Source organism: Lentinus tigrinus, assembly GCF_003813185.1.
Source record: "Lentinus tigrinus ALCF2SS1-7 unplaced genomic scaffold L226scaffold_3, whole genome shotgun sequence".
NCBI classification, from domain to species: Eukaryota; Fungi; Basidiomycota; class Agaricomycetes; order Polyporales; family Polyporaceae; genus Lentinus; species Lentinus tigrinus.
In genome coordinates, this window is record NW_027137912.1 from 234,360 (window position 1) to 254,775 (window position 20,416).

Sequence of the window (20,416 nt, forward strand, 5' to 3'; positions counted from 1 at the left end):
GGGGGCGAGTCCATGAGAGTCTTTATTACTGATTCCAGAAGCCGTCAAAGTGTGGAAGAGATGAATTTCACTGGTCGCTCTCGGGCAGCGCCTGGTATATTGGACAGAGATCTGACCACGCCTCTGTCTCAAAGCATGAGTAACCAACTCACACGCGAAGGATAATTTGCAAGGACTCACGTGGAACAGGGTTTGCGTCCTTGGTGCCGGGAGTATCCTCAGCCATGACCACCGCAAAGCCAGCCTCCAGATGGAAATCGATGTGACAGTGGAGGAACCAGGGACCCGGGTTATCAGTCTATTTCAGTGGGGTGTCAGCAGTACAATCCACCGCACTGTTCCCGTAGATACTCACCCTGAAGCGGATGGTCACATTGTCGGCCGCGGCGGGCGTCCCCGTGCTCACCACATCGCGCCAGATTGGATTCTCATAGTTGTATTTGGAACTTCCAGCACTGCGTACGACAGCAAAGGTGTGCTATTCAGGAAAGGTCAGATGGATTCGACGGCTGTTTTTATTTGCTGAAGACTCACCCCATGCAGATGGAAGGGATGCGGTGATCCCGGGGCGTTGACTGTAGCCGGAAAGGACAGCTCGATAGTCGCATTTGAGGGAAGGACATAAATATCGCCGGACGGGAGGAGATCTGATGCCGCCTGTGCCCCGCTCATGATCTGCAGCAGCACGGGAAGGCTGGGCGGTGAGAAAGTGGCGCCGTTCGTGAAGAAGTTTGTGCCGTTCTGATTGTGAGGTATCAGCATCTCGACCTTATCGGCATAAGCGAAGCATACGCACGAACGAGAAGACAAAGTTGATGGCCTTGTCAACGCCGCCAGACTCAGGGCTTCCAGGCTAAAGGGAGGGTTGATCAGATTGCTCTGCACAGCTTCAAAGGAGACTCGACTTACCACCGGCATCGGGGTCAGCGGATGCAAGTCAGTCTCCTTCAATGGCTTTGTCGTTATGCTCAAGCTCGTCGGCTCGGTCTCGGGAGCACCGTCATACCTCAGGATCGCGGAGTTCAGTCCACCGGCGAATCCGGTGTTTCCAAGGTTAGGGTTGGCCCGAATCCAGTAGTTGCCGACAGATTGGTTGGCCTCAAGGACAAATGAGTACCGCTGACCTGCAAAAACCTGGACAGAGTCTACAACGAGCGGTTGGGTGTTCACGGAGTCCGCCTCGATGATGGTCAGGGCGTGTCTGTCAATGCTGAAGACGTAGTTGGGATCGCATGAAAGCGAGATCAATCGGAAGCGGTAGCGTTTGCCTGGTGTTACTGTGATGACGCTCAGATCCGCCGTAGGAGTTTGGGGGGAGCGACCTTTGCCATTGATGAGGGTGGAGTCCCCGCCGAATCTGGAAAGCACCGTCTGAGCTATCAGTATTCATGGGGTGTGCATGCGATCGCAATGCTTACGGGACGGCTGGCCCGAGCTTCGCAGCAACATGGTACCAATCCGCAAGGGTGATTACAGTATCATCTGGGCCACACCGAGGGTCAACTCGGAACGTTCAACTGCAACTTCTGTTATGCTTGCTCACCATTGTCGACATCATAGCGGCTAGCATGCGGATCATTGGGGTCGTAGACAACGATCGGACCTCGCAGTCCATCACAGTACTGAGTCGAGAGATGGCTGTGATACCAGAAGGTGCCTTTGAAACATGGCGTCAACATCGTTCATGTGCGGAAGCTGTGTCGGTTAAACTCACCAGCTTGATCGGGAACACTGAAGTCGTACAGGAATGAATTTCCCGACGCGATCGGACACTGGTTCACGAAGGCAGGGCCGTCGGCCCAGTTAGTCCCTTTCTGGAAAAAACCATGCCAATGCTGCCCGCGTGAGGTTTCTTGTCAGTGGTGAGTCGGATGCCACACATATCACTGGTTACTCACAATGCTAGTCGACTTCAGCATAGTGTGGTTCGTGAGCTGGTCGATGACATTAATCTGGAAGTGATCGCCCTTCTTCCCGGTGATGAGAGGCCCTGGAAAGCTCCCGCCAGCAAGGACCGCTGCGCGCTCATACCCGTCGGGCGAAATATTGGCATTGACGATAGTCAACTCAGTAACCGGCCCAATCGCAGCAAAGCTGCTTAGCACAAGTGATGACAGGAGGAAGAAGTGAAGGGTCTTCAACATCGCCATCCCGGACCCGCACAGCGAAGAGTGAGAAAATAGAAGAAAAGGGGGAACAGAAGAAAGAAAGAAATAACGGGAGAGGGCGGGGGGTGGGGGTGCGATGATCCCCAAAGCCTCGCATCCACACGTTTTATATGCACGCCGTCCATCACTGGATGCAGGGAAGGCATACCCAGAAATTACCGCAACACGCGCCCACACCACGCACTACCAATTCGACGGACTGACGCGTCCAAAAGCCGTGCCCAGATCCGTCGTGGCGGCGAAAATGGGCCCAGCGCCAGGGTCGGGTACACTTCCATCACTTCGTTCATTCTCGGCTGCGCCAACTGGAACCGACGTCGCGTCTAATGCCCCGGGTACGCACCCGTACTTCAACCCGGCTATCCAGTGTGTCAGGCTCTCAGCCTCGACGTGTGGGCCTGCTGCAAACATTGAGCCCGCCGAGGAGTAGTGCACTTAGGAAGCCATATGTATAACGGAGGGATAATAAGGAGCTTAGCTTGGTCACTGGCAACTGCACAACGTAGATCAGGCCCGAGCTGCATCGGACTGTCTTGGGGCATCGGCGGTGCATCAAGTCGGTGAGTGTTGCCCGCCCTCAGACTATCAATGCGGTGATGCGGGTTCTGTCCCGTGCCGCATAGCAGTGGTCCGGAGTTCACGCACCTCGGGTCCCAGGAAAGGCGCTGCAGAGGTCTGCGCACCAGAGGCACAGCCTTCAGTAAAGTCTATTGCAATTCTGAGCCGAACGGCGTCGCACATTAACGCCGCCCTGGGGAGGCAAGCAACTTCGTTGGGAAACATGAGTTTCCAACTGGTTTAGAAGCGGCGAAGATGTCCGAATAGAGACTACTGACTCTCGAGTGGGGCTGGTGACAACTGATAAGGCCATGGAGTTGGGCTACGTTCTACATAAGATCTTGTGAGGTATAATCAAGACTCAAAACGACCATTGACGTACATACCCATTGAACCGACGTAATCGTGGCTGCCTCGCTCGTGTCAATGCCTTGTGCGACCGACAACGAAGCCATCCATGTATATGTATCTTGGCCTATCCCGGCGCCGTTTATGTACATAGCTAGTCCCGAGACCATCGGCTAAGGGACGGATTCGATCCGGTAGGGAAGCTCTATGCGTTTGTGCGTAGTGAAACGGGTATTCCGGGCCCGTCAACCGCGGGGAAGCCGTTGGAACGCACCGAGGCGCCAGAGCCATCCTCCCAAGCGTCTTGTTTGAGCCATGCCTCTCCCAGATCGAACATGTTCCTGTCGGGGAAAACCTCTTCTATCTCGCAGCAGATACCTTCTGTCTCCAGTTGATAGGTCCTCCGGAGCTCTCGAAGCCCGTTGACGACCTGGGCATCCACCTTCAGCAGAGCGAACTCCGGGTAAGTGCGCAGGTGCCGGAATATTTGTCCCAGGGCGAATCTCTCGTCGAGAAGCAGCCGCTCACATTCCGAAGAAGTGACAGTGACCGAGGACGTCGCGATGCATAGTACCCGACTGCCGCACTTGAGTTGCACCTGGCGTTCTTGCCGGATGGGATTGTCACGAGATGCGCCTAAACCACGCGGTCCTGTCTTTGTGTACATGCATTCAATAGTGATTGTGCGAGCGAAGAACGCGCTAAAGGTGCAGATTTGAGCCTCTTGAACACGATAGAGAGTCAGAGCACTTTCACCTGAGATGTCGCTGTAGATCGCCCTGTGCGACTAGCATGATCCTCTCAACCCCTGTGAAAGCATCTGCATGCTGGATCTACAGCATTCAAGCGTGAAGTCAGTTAACAACCACCAATGGTCGGCATGCATGATGAACTGCAGGTCCCACAGGCGACTTCAGGTACCGAGCAACCGGCAACAAGAATGCGGAACGGCGAAGCTCGAACGAGCGCCAGTATATTCCGGTACGCTTTTCACCGATGACCTCGAGTACTTTGTACCGGCGTGGCTGCGCTTGCTCTATGCTAAGAGATCCACTTTGACAGATTCTCCACGCGTCTCTGGAAGAGGGAAGGGTACGAGAGAGTGCCACATACCTGTATGCTTGTGGAAGCACCGGTGTAGGTGTCTCGAGCGAGGCCTTTGTCCTCCAAGGATCCCATCTAGGCTCGAGCAAATGTGGGTGCTGGTCTGTACATATGCAGCATGTTAGCAAAGCAACCTATAGTGAGTACCACTCAAGTGCGGGAAAGCTTACTCCAGATGATGTGTACGTAGACGCCGCCCACCGAAAGTGCTGGCTATTTGATGGGGACAATGGTGGATGGTGGTGAACTTCAAGTCCAGCCCGTGGTCTCCAGCTCTTGGGTTTGTGTGAGACGATCAAGAGACGACCGTCCGCGCACGCATACGCGTAGATACCGGGGACGTAATGGTATTGACGAGGAGTCATTAACCGCGGCGGCGCACTCACCCATCCCAAGCGTCAAAGTCAAGCGTGAGCGCGTGCGCGTCGTCCGTCTGGCAACTTTCAAAAAGTGAAGGAGCGACATGCCACACCGCAGCGTTCAAGACCCTCCAGAAAAAGCAAGCGTGGATTACGAAGACACCAATGGACATGTACGATAGAGTCGAAGACTGTGAACGGTCGAGAGCAAGAGTTGCCACTGAGTTTGAAGCGGAGATTGAAAATGACCGACGCGTGCTCACAGAGAGTGTTCTCAGTGTTCTCCAAGGGATCTCTGCTCGCTGTTCAAGGCGACCTCGGTCTGTCTTGTCCCAGAACTCACTCTCACCTTCCTCCCCATCTACCAAAACGGCTTCCGGCGGTGGCCTCGGCGGTCGACGCATGACGGAGGCCTCAACCAGGGCTCGCACTCCAGCCATGGACGGCACCGCCAGCCCGAACATCCATACCATTGTCAAAGCACAGATTGTCTTCCTGCTTTCCACGCTTACGGAGGACAACTTTGAGAGGAACCAAGTGGAAATCCGCTCGGTGAGTAAGACGCGGCTTTGGCACATCCCTACATCTCGCTCATTGCGATCCAACTCGCTGTTTGCGCGTATAGCTGTCCGAGCAGCATGGTATCGACACGTACCTCCACTTCATCCGCCGCCTCATCGTACACTCCCATAGCAGACTCACATCCACCGCCTCTCCTGCCGCATTTGATCCATCCTCTGCCCTGACATTCCGCCTCCTCGTTCAAGAAACGCAACGTCTTGCACGCGATCCTTTCCTCGCAGACAGGTTCCGAGATGGTATCGATCGGGGCGAAGGGGATATCTTCCGGAACTTCGACTTTGTCAAGTTTGCCGATAGGATTGGCCTTCGTCCGCTGGAGAGGCTCATTCTAGCGTCCTCCATCGTTGCCGCGCCTACCCGGAGGGAACTCGCAGCGCAAGCAGCAGCGGTGATCCGTGTGGACTTTGAGAACGCTGTTCTGGCCCTTTGCCAGCATCCTTCTTTCGACCACGCGGATCTCAATCCGAACCAAGTTGCGAAGTTGCTATCGAACCTTCTTGCGGAGTCTCCTCTCGACGCGCCAATCTTGGATGCCACCCAGCGACAGGCACTCATCATGGCCGCGCAAGCCAAGTATGGTGCAGAAATTGTGTCTCCTATCTTGCAGCGCATCCTACCCAACTTGAGGTATGCACGCGTTTCCCTTGTACGTCTTTCACCGTCGTTTTCATACCATGTTCTTTCCCTAGTCTTCCTGCCGGCACTACCCTCGTACAAGCCTTGGTCCAGCTCGGCCCTGATATTACCGGCGACGCAGATGTCGTCCGCGCGCTGTTGACAAGGTTTGGCATCACAGAGAGTAACCCGCCGACAGACTCTCAGGTGGTGGAACTTGTCACTGCCTTAGCTCGAATGGCCTCCGAAGGAACAATGTTACCGGATGTTGGTGCTATCGTCAGGGCGCTCAGCAGCTTCGTAAGTGACTGCGGTACGGCGTTGGGTTCAAGGTCTAATGTAGCATAAACAGAACGCGACTCTCAATTGGGCGGCAGCAATCAAGGCATTCGATATGCCGGACAGACAGGGCGTGGACACGGCAACACTGAAGCTATTGATAGCCATACTCATGAACTCCCCGCGCGACGACCAACCCCATGCTGTGACGGGATTCTGGCAGCTCTGGTCCAACACGTTATATCAATTGCGCCTGCTTGATGCCCTCCTATCCCTCCCAGGTGACACTTTCAACTTTGTCAACCTTCCCGGGAGGAAGATCGTGACGGTCGAGGACGTTGCTGGAGCGAGTCCAACGATCAAGTCTTTGGCAGCCAACGTGCAAAGTCACACCTGGAACTCATTGGACTTATTCGAGGTGCTGGTCCAGGCCGCTGATTCCCAGAACGCGGAGGTGACGAACTTCGTGCGCGAAATGTTGGACAAGGCGGTGAAGATCAGTGCAGAATTGGTCCATATGGGTCTGCTGCAAGTTCCGGTAAGTATCAACGCTAGTAGTGCATACCAACTTTTGCTCACGAGTACGGTAGCAATCGCCTTGGAACGAAATCCGTTTGGATTACGCTCAGCGGCTTCTTTCCATGTTTCTCGCCGGACACCCCAACCATCAGCTCGTCTTCATGCGAATCTGGCAAATCAAGCCTGCGTATCTCACGGACGCCTTCCGCGACTTCTATGAAGAGAACAACCTCAACATCACCAGGATTCTGGATGTTGCTCAAGATCTCAAGGTGTGTTCGCTGTGGCTTGCTTTGGTACTTCTCACTCACCCTTGGTTCGTAGATTTTGGATGCATTGCTTGAAGTGCGTCCATTCAAGTTCGCCTTGGATGTGGCGGCGTTGGCATCTCGCCGGGAGTATCTCAACCTGGACAAATGGCTTGCCGATAATGTCACGGCTCACGGCGCTGATTTTCTGCATGCCGTGATTGCCTTCTTGGAGCTCAAGATGGATAGCGAGAAGACGGTTCGAATCTCAGACCCTCCTGTTGAGCCTCGGACCATGCAACTTTCGCCCCAGACAATCGCGATATTCCTGCGCGTTCTTCGCAACAGGTAGGCCGTCCTGTCATTTGACATTACTATGTTGGCTAACGCCGCTCGTACAGTTCGAGTATCATGCACGAGAGCGATGTCGATTACTGTCTCGAAGTTCGGAATTCGTGCTTGCAGATCCACCCTCGTCTCATGAATCTGGCTCCTGGCACAGACATAGAGCCTGGATTCACGGTGACTACTTACTCGCAAGAAATCGAGAGTGAAGTGGACGGCATCTACAAGCAAATGTACGACGAGCAGATCACGATCGACGACGTCATCAAGTTATTGCAGCGCAACAAAGCGTCTACCAACCCTCGCGATCACGAGATCTTCTCCTGCATGCTCCACTTCCTCTTCGACGAGTACAAGTTCTTCCAGTCGTACTACCCGCCTCGAGAGCTCGCCATGACTGGATACCTATTTGGCTCACTCATCCAGTACCAGCTCATCGACTTCATTCCCCTCGGCATCGCCATTCGCTATGTCCTTGATGCTCTCAACTGTCCTCCCGAGACCAACCTCTTCAAGTTCGGTATTCAGGCGCTCACCAGGTTCGAGTCGCGCTTGTCTGAGTGGCAGCCGCTCTGTCAGGCGCTACTCAAGATCCCCTACCTCCTCGAACAACGACCGGACCTTGCCATCAGCATTCAGCGTGCAATCGCTAACGGCGACAGCGCGGGCAGTTCTGCTGACCTACGGACCCTCTCGTCGGCGCCCATCACCGAGCCACCCCCTGTTTTCACTTCCATCCAGCCGGATCGAGTCGAAGGAGAGCCCGAGATGCCGCCGGAGGAGGTGTCGGACAAGATCCTGTTTATTGTCAACAACCTCGCTCCGTCGAACTTCGATTCGAAGCTGTCCGAGATGAAGGGTCACTTCCAGGAGCAGTACTCCCGCTGGTTCGCAAACTACCTTGTTGACCAGCGTGTTAGCATCGAGCCGAACAATCACCAGCTGTATCTCCGCTTCCTCGATGCACTGGATGTCCACTCGCTCTTCCGTTTCGTTCTACACGAGACGCTCGTGAAGTCTGCTGCGTTACTCAACTCGGAGAAGACGTTGCAGCTGGGTTCGGAGCGCGCCATCCTCAAGAACGTCGGATCTTGGCTTGGCAGCATCACTCTGGCTCGGGACCGTCCGATCAAGCACAAGAACCTTTCGTTCAAGGATCTTCTCATCGAAGGATATGACAACGGCAGGCTCATCGTGGCCATTCCCTTCGTCTGTAAGACCCTGGAGCCTGCTGCGCGGTCGAAGGTCTTCCGTCCGCCGAACCCTTGGTTGATGGCGGTCATTAGCCTGCTCACCGAGTTATACCACTTTGCCGAGCTCAAGCTCAACTTGAAGTTCGAAATCGAGATGCTCTGCAAGGCACTGGACGTTGATCTCGATGTCGTACAGGCGACCACTATCCTACGCAACCGGCCGTTGACGGACTCGCTTGCTGGTCCTCCCCTCCCCGAGTATGTCGGCGACATTGACTCCCTGCCTATGGGTGGGTACGACCCTACAGCGCAAGCCCAAGCAGATGCTCAGGTGATCCCTCTAGGCCCCACCAGCCCCTCGGACTCGCAGCGCGCTCTCGGTGCTCACATCGAGGGCATCCTATCCAACATCCTCCCCCACGTCACTCTTAATCCTCAGTTGGCACCCCTCAACACCAACACCAACTTCAAGCGAGCTGTGCAGATGGCGATCGACCGTGCCGTGCGCGAGGTATGCATGCTATGCACATATGTAGACGCATTCACTTATCGAACTTTCTCTCAGATTATCTTGCCAGTGGTGGAACGCTCGGTTACCATCGCGGGCATCTCGACGCGGGAGCTTGTCGCCAAGGACTTCGTCACGGAGCCCAGCGAAGACAAGTTACGCAAAGCTGGTCACCTCATGGCACAGAAGTTAGCTGGCAGTCTGGCTTTGGTCACTTGCAAGGAGCCGTTGAAGGGTAATCTGGGCAGCCACATTCGCCACTTCTTGTCAGAGTTCGGCTTCACAGAAGTAAGTTCATTGTTCCTTCAGGGTATCCATCATAGCTGACATCCTTGGCAGCAAATGGTCCCTGATCAGGTCATCTACTTGCTGGTGCAGGAGAACATCGAGCTCGCATGTCAGGCGATCGAGAAGGCGGCCATGGACCGTGCGGTGATCGACGTCGACGATGGCTTTGCCGCTGCGTACGAGATTCGTAGGCGTCACAGAGAGGTGAGTAGGATCCTATTGACGTGACGACGGTTGTTCTGAGTGCACATTAGCAACGCCCTGGTCAGCCTTTCTGGGACTCGTCAGCACCGCAGTCGAATGTGTTCAACTCTCTTCCGAACCTGTTGCGTATCAAGCCGTCGGGTGTCGAGTCGGAGCAGCTCAAGGTTTATGAAGAATTCAGTACGTACAACGTTGACGATATGTCGACAACCACTGACTTTTCCGTAGACATGGACCCCAAGCGACGTGTATTCACGAGCCGTCCGAACTCAACCGTCTCCTACTCCCGCGCCGACCAGATCTCCTCCCTCTACAGTCCTTCGCCCGTGCCGGAGCAGCCCGGTCAAGCACTTTTGCGTCCTCAGGAAGCTATGGAACGTTTCAACGTAAGTCCGATGATCAAGCAGGACGAATCGATGCTAATGTGGAGCGCAGGCGTTGGTGCGAGATTTGGAGGCGGTGCTCCTCCAGCTTCCCATTACCTCCCTTGCCGCTCTTCCCCCCAACCACGAAATCCGCCACCTCGTCCGCCAAATACTCTTCATTGCCGCCGATTCGCTTGACCGTTCTCGTACCCCTCTCCTCATGTCGCAGAAGATTGTCCAGCTGCTGTACAAGACGCCGTCCCAGCTTGGACGTGAGATCTATGTCGCGTTACTCGACCAACTGTGCCACTCCTTCGAGGAAGTCGCGCGGGAGGCGATCTCGTGGTTGATCTATGCCGAGGACGAGCGCAAGTTCAACGTTCCCGTCACCGTGACCTTGCTGCGCAGTGGTCTCCTTACAATCTCGCAGGAGGATCAGCAGTTGGCCAAGCTCCTGTACTCGGATCCCCGCCCCAGTCTGCAGACCTTCGCAGCGGGGCTAATACGGGAATGCCTCGCTGCCGACCCTCCACTTGCTACGCAGGGCCAGTTCTCGTACTCCATCGAAGTACTCACCCAGCTGGCACAGTCGGGCAAAGCGAACGATGAGTGAGTAGACATTCTGTTTGCGACCGTCCGCTTGTACTAACCATCTCACAGGGCGAGCAGGTTGCTGGACGATCTTCGCGGCGTCCCTCGTCGGACAGGCACCGCCCAGGCGACGGCTGAGAACCAGCCAGCACGTCAGCCTTCGGTCAAACCGGAGACAGAGACGCTCAGGGAGAAGCTCTTCATCTGGTTCCAGCAGTGGGTCAGCATCTACCAGCGGTCGCACTCGCCGGAGAAGTCGTTCGTGCCGTACATAACGCAGCTTACTCGCCAAGGCATACTCAAGGCAGAAGACGTGTCCTCGTTCTTCTTCCGGGTCTGTGCGGAGTCGAGCGTCAACAGCTACATCAAGCACGTCAATGCTGGAGAGCACGACTTCGCCTTCCAGGCATTGGATGCTATGTCACGCTTGATCGTGTACATCATCAAGTATCATGGTGATGCTTCTGGCATGAACAACGACCAGGCGAAGGTTCACTACTTGACGAAGATCCTGACCATTGTTGTCCTCGTGCTCGCCAACATGCACGAGGAACAAGGCCCACACTTCCAGCAGAAGCCGTTCTTCCGCTTCTTCTCCAGCCTGTTGAACGATCTCCACACCATTGAGTCCAGCCTCGGGACAGCTTACTTCCAGCTGCTCCTTGCTATTGGGTGAGCATCTAGCTTGCACGATCACGCATGTACCTGTGTTGACGTCGACCACAGCGATACATTCAGCTCTTTGCAGCCCACCTACTTCCCTGGGTTTGCATTCTCCTGGATGAGTTTGATCTCCCATCGCCTCTTCATGCCAAAATTGCTTCTGTCCGACAATCGCGAGGTAAGCCTGTCTGTACCGGAGATACCGCCAATACTAACGATCTGGTACAGGGGTGGTCTGCCTTCTACAAGTTGTTGCTCTCGCTGTTCAAGTTCTTGGCCCCCTTCCTCAAAACTGCTGACCTCCAACCCTCTGGGCGAGATCTCTACCGGGGCACTCTCCGCCTTCTTCTCGTCTTACTTCACGACTTCCCCGAGTTCCTCAGCGAGTACTATTTCTCACTCTGCGACGTCATCCCCCCGCGTTGCATTCAACTCCGTAACATCGTACTCAGCGCGTATCCTCCGAACCTCCTCCTTCCCGATCCGAACCTCCGCGATATTGACTTCGAGTCAATTCCCGAGATGGGCCCCATCCCACCCATCCTTTCCGACTTCGCCGCCAACCTCAGGGCAGGAGATCTTAGGATGTACCTCGACCAGTACCTGTTGAACAGGGGTCCTCAGGCCACATTCTTATCATCGCTGAAGGACCGTCTCAAGCTGTCTGCGACCGAGGGCACTGCGGAGACGGCATACAACCTATCACTCATCAACTCGTTGGTGATGTACATCGGCGTGTCCTCTGTGGCTCAGGCTAGGGCCCGCAATGCAGGTCCAGCCTTCGTCCCGACCGATCCTGGTGTTGTTGCTTTGCACTACTTGGCAACGAACCTCGATGTGGAAGGGCAGTATCATCTGCTGAGCGCCATGGTCCTCCATCTGCGATACCCCAATGCGCACACTCACTGGTTTAGCTCGTTGATGTTGTACCTCTTCCACGAGGTTCAGGTCGACCAGTTCAGGGAGGTTATGACGAGAGTCCTACTGGAGCGGTTCCTTGTTCACCGTCCGCACCCCTGGGGCGCGCTTGTCACCTTCATCGAGCTTCTCCGCAACCCGAAGTACAACTTTTGGAACCAGGAGTACATCCACGTCGCCCCCGAGGTCACACTCCTTCTTGAGCATGTGCGTATGTCTCTCGACTCTTCTCAGACGTGACTAACTGTTCATACAGGTTGCGAGGTCCATCTTCCAATCCTAGAGCAACCTCTTTGGCCACCCCTCCCACCATCTTGCTATCGCTTTCGCTATCTGTGATATATATCCCGCTCGTCCCCCTTTTCTCAATTTTGGGCTGTGTTCTCATTGCACTGTATTGTAACAAGATTTCCTCTCTAGCACTGTTACAAAAGGCATACGTGATGGCTCGAACTTTGCTTACGGTCAGCCCTGACGATCCCATCACGCATCACCCACGATCACCCCACGACGTACTACTCTAAATGTGTCATGTATATTCAGTAGTGATGTATCACCCCATACATACCTCTTGTCGTAATCTTAGAATGCGGACATGGCTTCATTCCAGCTCCAGTCGTTACCCCAAACCCTGTGTACGAGTGTTGGTGTCAATCAATGTTACTCTTAGCGAACGGTGTGAACTTACCCAGCGCCATCAACACCTCCTGAGCCTCGTTCGTCCGCGAGAGCGCCGATGACGATCCAGTCTGGGACGGTGACACCGGTTCGTATAGGGACAAGCCGCAGACCCCGCTCGAGCCCGCTGAGGTCTGCGCCATACAGGAACAAAACCAGACTGGTTGCGTCGACGGGATGCGGGTGGAGGAAGAGCGTCGCCATGGAGGATTCGTTGAGCAACCGCCCCCGCAGCTCCAGGGTGCCCCCGCGCACTCCGAAAGGTGTCTGCCTCTTGTCCATGATAGTCGTAGCGAAGCCGCTAAGTTCGCCGCTGTTCAAAATGACCATGTTCCCTGACCCAAGTGAGCCTTCCTTAAGCCTACGCGCGGCTTCTCCATCCTCGATGATCTCGGCGTCCAATTTGTGATAGACATCAAGGGCATGCGCGATGCGTAGAGCAGCTGAGAGTAGTCGGGAGGATGTCCGATTAGGGATGACGATGATGATAGGAGCAGATGTCGTGAGGAAATTAGCGACACGGCCAGTCGAAGGAGCAACTGGGATATCGGAGGGAGCGTAAGGCTGCGTGATATCAATCCGACAGTCAGATATTCCAATCCCTTCTCGTTACGAGAGCCTAGAGAACGTACGATCCACAGGCCACGCTCCTGCGCCAAAGCGAGTGTGAAGTCGGGCAGATCCCACGTCGCCTGGTCAAGTTCGATTGTTTGTCCATCAACAATGAACACCACGTTCCACACATCTTCAGGCAATGAACCGATGTGCATCGAGAATGCCTTGACGTTGATCGTCCGTACCCGCACAGAGTCTGGGCCCATCTCCACAAAGAGACGAGCCAACCTTCGAAGCTCAGTTGAGCGGATAATGAAAGATGCAACAGTGCAACCCACCTTCCGGGAACACGGATCTTGTGAATACGCCATCCGTGTAACGATCCGACGTCAGTAGGAGAGGCGACAGTGAGCGTGAACGACCGCGAAGTGTTCGAGAGCGCCGTTGCATGGCTTCCTAAAGCTTGCGACACGAACGACTCTACTTGGTCGTTAGCGAAGATGTTATCATACCAGTGGCCCTGGCCAGGGTCTTCCCGGAATCTATACAATGTGAGGGAACGAAACTGGTACCCGGGAGGGGAGTTACTCACGTTACGTTCGCCCGAGGATTCCATGTCTTCAGCACTGAAACAGCTTCACGGGTATGCCAGACCGGAACATTGTCGTCATCCCCACTGTTGTGTGTCAGTATCAACTGATATACAGCTCAGGGGCAGTCATACCCATGGATGGCGAGTACAGGAGTATCAACGAGATTTGATAGGAAAAGGTCATTGTCGTCCGGCGTGAGTGAAGCATCGAGTATGGCACGGAGACCAGGGTCGACGAAATGAGCAGATCTAATGGAAGACACGCGGGTCAGCGTAGAGAACACTGCGCGAGCGGGGAGTACTAACCTCGACTGAACCCAAGGCACGTATGATTGCGACTTGATATATCCAGCGGCAGGTACGACTAGGCAACCGATGCATCCAACTCTGTCACAACGTGAAAGACAATGAGGTCTTACCTGCAATCACTTTTTCAGGATGTCTTGCTGCAAGATACCAGGCACCTTGACCACCGTTCGAGTGGCCCATGAGCAGGAACTTGGTATCAGGGGCAATGTCCCATTCCTGCCATTCGGGCCGCCCGCTCAATATGTGATGCAGCGCGTCAACCGTGGCCAAAGCCTCTTGTGTGCTGGGACCATGCCAATCCAAGCCCTTCCATACTAGTCAGCATAGGTCATAGCTGTCGAAGATGAGGTGCCTACCCATGCCGTTCGACCTGAAGGAAAGATAACCCAGCTGTGTCGCTGCTGAGGTATTGCGTTAACCCAGAACTCCGATTCAGGAGCAAAGATGTCCACACCAGCGCCATCTGTGAGGTTGATAACGTGAATACGCCACCCGTCTCGACTTAGAGGAGAGACTAACGCAACGCTAAGATCGGAGGCACAAACGACCCAGCACTTGACTCGGCCGGTGGCGAGACGAGGAACGAGGTGGGCATGGATGTGCCAAAGAAATAAGAAGCTTTGAGCGCGGTGGGGGTTGCCTCTGCAGACGTCCACCGAGCATGTTGCCTGATTGGGATTGAAACACGGATCTCCTCGGTTGTTGTCGAGTCGTTTGACTGCAATTGGACCGTGAAGTCTAGCCGGTCAGACAAGACGGCCTTCGTCTGTGTGAGCTTCAAAGGGACGATCCGTGTCTGCGATGGAGCGATGCGCGTGTCTTGCAACAGCGCAAGCTCGATATCCTTGGCGATGTCAGAGCAGTAGCGGGGTATCAGCGGACGATGTCTGCCTACCTCGGACAAGCCTCCTGACAGCTTGACACTTGTTACAGCCCACCAGTCTTTGAGACTACGTATGCCGACCCCAATGGCATCGCCGAACGCCCAGCCGTCCACGAAGTCGCATGAGATATCGTGGGATGTGTCCCGTATGACGGGCAACAGGGGAGATCCTTCCTCAATCCCAACGGTGAGCGTGATGGACAACTTCGGCACTTCGGTACCTCCATGACGAGGGTCCCCGAACAGTCGTATCTGAGAAGCAATGCTGTGAGCAGGATGAGAAACATACACCAGTTGTGCGCGTACCTCGTAGTCTCCACTGACCACGAGCTCGTATGTCGTCGGTTCAGTCAATCCAGGAGGCGTAGGCAGCTCGACCGTGTTGGGCGGAGCAGCTCCCATAGCGTAAATGTTGCCCATGTGCCATTCGGGCTCACCCCTACTTTCGACAGTTGCACCGGCCAAAGGACGCACTGTGAAGTATGAACCTTGAACTAGGTTCACAACCAGACGCGGCGGACTCAAGTCCTGCTTCTTCGGTATCTCAGAGGGCGGATACACAGTGAGCGTCGTCCGCAGAAGATTGTGGTGCTGTAAGGCGGCCCATCCTTCAGTCGCACGCAACGACTCCCACCTGTTCCCCCGACCCAGGGTCAATGTACAATTCTCTGACACTGAAGCAGGACGAAGTGATACGCTACCTGATATCCGGAAACGAAACTTCCAGCGCGCCATCCTCCTGCGACTGAGCCTTGGTCCAGCCGACGTAACCTCCGTCCGCATAGGAAGAAGGGTAGGTTGCTTGCAGGTCAAGGGGATCCGACGTGTGTGACACTAAGAAACGAGCATGTATTGGGCACCACCATAAAACAACTTAAGGGAACGTATTCACAATTGAGCGGAAAGGAGGGTGATATGAAATGTTGCTCTCGTGCATGGATAGGAAATGGACCGAGGACCTATGAGCGCATGGAGCGTCAGAACCGAGCCTGGCAACTCGACCATGACGACTGCAACGGCGAATGTACATGTACTCACGTCCCATTCCGTCGAGACAGACACTTCCCATCCCTCTCTCCCACTGCTGCCCATGACAATCTGCGCCGCGTCGCCCAGAGAGTCGCTTGTGGCTTTGATCACGCTGAACGTCGAGACGAGCACAAGCAAGAGCAAGAGGGAGATGCGACGAGTCACCACCATGGACGCGAGTCCTGACCTCGAGGAAGGATGCGACAGAGTCTGCCTTCGTTCGCCTTGGATCCGTCGCGCCCGTCCGATGCGGTAGCAGCGTGAGATGCGTTCTCACTCCCACCACCGTCGTGGCGTACATCGTCGACACCGCCCAACGTGACCGCGATCCATGAACTGTCCCACGGTCGGTTCAGCACTTTACTGCTTCACTCCGCCATTTTCCAGCAAGGACATGTACGACTACGTGTTTGACAACATGACATGAATCCACTAGTACTTCCGAATGTCTTGTACATCTCCTGCAGTCATGTAGGTGAAAGCTTGGTATCCAAATCCAACCCTTTCCTGATACGGCGGCTCCCACTCGTTCTACGGCCCGGCACCATGAGCATTCGTGCTGTACGATAAAAGTACTGCAGACGGACTTACTAGGACCATCAATCCGTCACTGTCCATACTAATCATCGTAGGAAAGTGTCTGTCGGGGAGGACGAGCCTAGGACCCACGTAGGACACATGCGGCACCGTCGCACGCAGCGTTTTGAACTGCAGTTGTTGGACAGCCTGATCACCAGCGATTCTGCGGTGGTCGCTGCCCTGCAAGGGGGTGGTATGCAAACTCTCTCGGACCGCCCGTGGATTCAGTTCCAGGATGACGACGTCCAACAGCGCCTTTGGACTCAACCAACCAGTCGAGCTACGGACGATCACAGCTATCCGGGTCCCGTATGTGTTGAAGGAGATTCTTCCGATGAGTCCGGGACTGGACATGTTCAGCAGGAGGGCACCCTCAGGGCCCCACTCATGCCAGAATACCTTGGGGGACCGGAGACCGCCCTCGTCCGCAATTTTGAGCTGTTTGTAAACGGTGGAGCCGGGTATAAGGAGAAGGGCCATAGAGAGCTCTGGAGCGTAGATGGAGAATCGGATGGCGGTCACCGCTAACATGGGGTCCGGCACAAAGGGGAGACCCGCCGTATACGACGATCTATGGATCCGGGAGCGGTCGTCGTAATGGACCGCACATCGAAACGCGCCTAGCGGTAGCTCCAGCGTCAGGATAGGCTCAGGTGCTTCGTGGTCGGCGATTACAGTCTCTTGCTCTTGAAGGGCATAGATCAAAACCTCTTCCTGGCGGTAGGCGGTCACGATGAGGTGGTCATCGTCAAGGAATCCGTACGATACTTGAGTTCGGAAAGTATGACGCTGGGATGAAATTGGTCAGAGTGGTCAACGAAGGCTCCGGTAACCCAGGGTTGAGCGCACTCACCCAGACTAGATTCCCGGTTTGCCAGTTACATACCTCGACGTCGCGACGGGTATGGGGACTCGATTCGCACCGCTGCCAGACGACCTTCTCTCGCAAGATCTGAACGGGAGTTTGTGTCCCGTGCTCGCATCCGACTTCTATCCACGGGACGGCCGCAGCAGGGTGAGGCCTTCCTGTCTCGATGGAAAGCATATGCATCCTCAACCTGACCGTCCTATATGTATGAAAACAGTGTAGCGGTCAGTTTTCCATACAATGCCGCTCCACCCCTCAATACGCACGGGTAACTCTCCATAGCCTCGCCGACGACCAGCAAGTCCTGGGACACGTCCGCAGCCTTCAGATAGGCCGGCTCCCGCAGCTCAAGTGTAAGACAGCGCGGCGCAGCCCCCGGCGAGCGTATCTCGACGTCCTGCCTCCCAGTGCCCCCAGCCTGAGCAGTGGCAGCAGCATAGAAGACAGTCCTATCGCACGCGAGCACCTGAACGTGGGGCTGATCAGACCTCGGCCAGACGTTCTCCTCGTGCGTGAAAACCGGGTCCCGCGTCGGCGTTGTGCGCGCGCGGTACGCCTCGAAACGTTCCGCGCGTTCGTTCAGATCCATCCCGCCTGGGGGGCCGTCGACCATTCCGCATGCAGCGAGCGCGAGCGTGTACTGCAGCCGCGCGTCGTTCGCGATGACGCGCGACAGAAAGCGGGAAGTCTAGTGAACAAAACATCATGATTAATGCTCTGATTGAAGTCATCCACATGCGGAGGAAGATACACACCCGTTTGCACGCGACAACATCATCCGGTCCGAGCCACGAAAGGATGAGGAGAAGAACGTCATCTGGCAGCGTGTGCAAGCTAATGCGCATGCTGTCCTGTACTATATTGACTGCGGCTGCGAGCGACTCGTCAGAGGATGCAGCATGAGCCAGCTCGGAGGGCGGCGCCGAGCTCGGGGAAGGAAGAAAGCGTTCAACCACAGATTGGGCTACTTGCAGAATCTGTGGCACGATGGTGGTGCTCCGGGACATCGTAAGAGGGAAGGACCCGGGCAAAATGGAAAGCAACCAAGCAACGCCTATTTATGTCACGACAACGCGCAGCCAGCGCACGCCGCCACGGCGTGCCTGATGTTGTCAACGTTAACAGGCTGCAACGTATCGCAGACGTGGAACATCACGTAGCCAGAGTCCTGACACAGCGCACAGGCAGTGACAACCATGTATCGGCAACGATGACAAGGACCTGCAAAATCGCAGGCATGACGCTTGACCTCGACCACTGTGGCTATCCACTAATATCACCATCGGGAGGTCGAACAAAAAGAGATAAAGATGTGGTCTTAATACAGCATGAGATACTCCATTACGCAGGGGCAGGTCTCTGACGAACAAGTCAGGGGTGGTACACGTAGTCCGGAATAAATACGAAACACACAAGCGAGGGCGTCATCATGAACAAACACATCGTCACCGGGTGAACGAGAGCAGTGACATGTCTCCCAGTTTTCTGTTGCGATACGCACAGACGGGTCAGCCCAGTACAAGACGAGAAGAGAGGGGGGGAGACGGACCTTGGCCTGACAAGATGCCGGATGGTACCGAGGATGCCGAGGAGGACGAGGAGACCGGCGGCGGCGACGTACGCCCATCCCAGGAAGGGATTCTTCCCACCCATCCATGCCACCGTCGAGATGACTATCGACTTCGTGCCCTTGTACGGACGCACTGGGAAGTCTGTTCAATCGTACAACAATGTCAGCACCGGACCCGTCCAAACGAAGCTCAAGAAGAAACGTACTGAGGTTGACAGTGATCTGGTACCGTCCCTTGGCGAGCTTCGTATTGTCGTTCCTGCCCCACAACTTCGTGAACGTCGGGAGACCAGCGGTCCGCATCCAGTTCTGGAAGTGCTCGTCGGACTTCAAGTCAGGGGGCGGGTTAGTGTCTGTGTAGCCGCCTGGGAAGCGCCTCGCCCAGTTGGGAGGGGGAGTGATCTGGGAAACGTCGTAGTCGGGCTTCGTCGCATACTTCTTCGACTCTCCCGGCCACGCAATCCCCTTCTCCGACCACGTGTAATTGGTCGACGAGTCCGTCGTCAGCGTCAGGTTGGTGAACGTGTCTGGTCGAAACCGCATCAGAGACTACACCGGATGACATCACACAGAACCACGTACCATTGAATAGGGAGTTCGCGATCAACCCGCACGGATACACCGCCTTGTCACCATTCGCACCCAACGGCTTGCAATCGCCTCCCCTGAGCTTGTCCGCGCTCACAAAGTCCCCGCGCAGCTGGTTCTGGTCGAGGCTCTTCACGTACCGCCGGTGGTTCTGGTAGAAGTTTGTGAGCTTGTAGTACAGCAGCACCGGCGGGTCGATGTCCGCCGGCACGTCGAACTGCAGCACGCATTGCTCCTCCTCCCCAACGGCGACCCCGCTGCCGCCCGTGCGGTTCACGAACGCCCACTGCGGGGTGGACACGGGCGCGCCCGAGTCGGATGCGCGCAGCTTGTAGGTGTACTTGTCCGAGGGCATGTCTGTGAAGCTCAACGAGCTCCCGTTTTGCGCGGAAAGAGTCTCGCAGTCGGTGTAGTCGAGGTCAATCTCAGTCACCTACGGGTATGAGGCGGCAGAGCATAAGTAAAGGGAAGCGGGTCATGGACGGACACGGAAAGACGTACGAGACTGCTGCCCCAGACGAGGAGCGCGCCGATAGGCGCAAAAAGGATACCAACGATGAACAACGTCGGGAGTACAGTACGGGGTGTAAGGATCGGCTGCCATGCCTTCAGACGCTGCTGCTTGAATGCGGTATCTGTCACAGTCAAAGGCAAGGCACAAAGTCAGTCTTCTAATCAGCCGACATGCATACTCTCCCCGCTCATCACACGCAAGGGTACGCAAAACGAGGCAGGGATAACACGCACTTGCCGGTCTCCGCCAGCTGCCCTTCTCCTTCTTCGGCCCTTCGCCCTCCGCGTCGCCGTTCTTCTTGCGGTTGAAGATCGCCATGCAGGCTCAGCACCGTGCGTGCACAACAAAAGGAGATACCAGCTCAGCGAGGAAACGAAGTCAAGCTCGAGTGGCCAG

General features: G+C 55.4%; 6 protein-coding genes across 6 annotated transcripts; 1 reads left to right on the top strand and 5 right to left on the bottom strand.

Annotated features, from left to right (window-relative positions):
- Positions 1–67: 67 nt before the first annotated feature.
- L226DRAFT_454086 (laccase 1) lies at positions 68–2,150 on the bottom strand (the record flags this gene model as incomplete). The annotated part of the gene is made up of 10 exons (XM_067675165.1): positions 68–123; positions 181–298; positions 356–478; positions 535–741; positions 797–853; positions 910–1,357; positions 1,419–1,482; positions 1,544–1,657; positions 1,715–1,835; positions 1,899–2,150. 10 exons carry the CDS (start codon positions 2,148–2,150, stop codon positions 68–70), a joined length of 1,560 nt encoding a protein of 519 aa, XP_067540344.1.
- Positions 2,151–2,917: 767 nt separating this feature from the next.
- Positions 2,918–4,694, bottom strand: L226DRAFT_499978 (uncharacterized protein). The gene is made up of 6 exons (XM_067677743.1): positions 4,349–4,694; positions 4,188–4,281; positions 3,831–3,907; positions 3,349–3,775; positions 3,109–3,279; positions 2,918–3,055 (listed from the first exon to the last, which is right to left on the bottom strand). Exons 2-5 carry the CDS (start codon positions 4,251–4,253, stop codon positions 3,229–3,231), a joined length of 621 nt encoding a protein of 206 aa, XP_067540345.1. The 5' UTR covers positions 4,254–4,281; positions 4,349–4,694; the 3' UTR covers positions 2,918–3,055; positions 3,109–3,228.
- Positions 4,695–4,835: 141 nt separating this feature from the next.
- On the top strand, positions 4,836–12,507 carry L226DRAFT_529976 (Not1-domain-containing protein). Its single transcript, XM_067679731.1, has 16 exons — positions 4,836–5,089; positions 5,163–5,746; positions 5,809–6,034; positions 6,087–6,551; positions 6,604–6,804; positions 6,857–7,128; positions 7,182–8,829; positions 8,884–9,114; positions 9,166–9,318; positions 9,369–9,498; positions 9,547–9,704; positions 9,754–10,292; positions 10,344–10,946; positions 11,001–11,115; positions 11,166–12,062; positions 12,112–12,507. The coding sequence occupies exons 1-16, from the start codon at positions 4,976–4,978 to the stop codon at positions 12,136–12,138; spliced, it is 6,363 nt and encodes a 2,120-aa protein (XP_067540346.1). The 5' UTR covers positions 4,836–4,975; the 3' UTR covers positions 12,139–12,507.
- L226DRAFT_566346 (uncharacterized protein) lies at positions 12,438–16,072 on the bottom strand (the record flags this gene model as incomplete). The annotated part of the gene is made up of 15 exons (XM_067683901.1): positions 12,438–12,486; positions 12,544–13,097; positions 13,166–13,376; positions 13,427–13,630; positions 13,681–13,764; positions 13,813–13,929; positions 13,987–14,044; positions 14,100–14,295; positions 14,346–14,452; positions 14,509–14,833; positions 14,885–15,124; positions 15,179–15,506; positions 15,574–15,706; positions 15,765–15,831; positions 15,911–16,072. 15 exons carry the CDS (start codon positions 16,070–16,072, stop codon positions 12,438–12,440), a joined length of 2,835 nt encoding a protein of 944 aa, XP_067540347.1.
- Positions 16,073–16,333: 261 nt separating this feature from the next.
- Positions 16,334–18,355, bottom strand: L226DRAFT_566347 (uncharacterized protein; the record flags this gene model as incomplete). The annotated part of the gene is made up of 5 exons (XM_067683902.1): positions 16,334–16,432; positions 16,493–17,269; positions 17,334–17,547; positions 17,615–18,036; positions 18,104–18,355. 5 exons carry the CDS (start codon positions 18,353–18,355, stop codon positions 16,334–16,336), a joined length of 1,764 nt encoding a protein of 587 aa, XP_067540348.1.
- A 438-nt stretch (positions 18,356–18,793) lies between these two features.
- Positions 18,794–20,338, bottom strand: L226DRAFT_453937 (Lem3/Cdc50; the record flags this gene model as incomplete). Its single annotated transcript, XM_067675158.1, has 6 exons — positions 18,794–18,833; positions 18,898–19,060; positions 19,125–19,445; positions 19,501–19,939; positions 20,008–20,141; positions 20,254–20,338. The coding sequence occupies 6 exons, from the start codon at positions 20,336–20,338 to the stop codon at positions 18,794–18,796; spliced, it is 1,182 nt and encodes a 393-aa protein (XP_067540349.1).
- Between the last annotated feature and the right edge of the window lie 78 nt (positions 20,339–20,416).

Bases quoted from the DNA above. Each gene is read 5' to 3' on its own strand.
- L226DRAFT_499978 (XM_067677743.1), bottom strand. From the start codon at position 4,253: ATGGGATCCTTGGAGGACAAAGGCCTCGCTCGAGACACCTACACCGGT. The intron at 3,908-4,187 runs GTATGTGGCACT...TGAATGCTGTAG, and splicing joins GTGCTTCCACAAGCATACAG to ATCCAGCATGCAGATGCTTT. The intron at 3,776-3,830 runs GTGAAAGTGCTC...CTGCACCTTTAG, and splicing joins GATCTACAGCGACATCTCAG to CGCGTTCTTCGCTCGCACAA.
- L226DRAFT_529976 (XM_067679731.1), top strand. From the start codon at position 4,976: ATGGACGGCACCGCCAGCCCGAACATCCATACCATTGTCAAAGCACAG. The intron at 6,035-6,086 runs GTAAGTGACTGC...TAGCATAAACAG, and splicing joins TCAGGGCGCTCAGCAGCTTC to AACGCGACTCTCAATTGGGC. The intron at 8,830-8,883 runs GTATGCATGCTA...ACTTTCTCTCAG, and splicing joins TCGACCGTGCCGTGCGCGAG to ATTATCTTGCCAGTGGTGGA.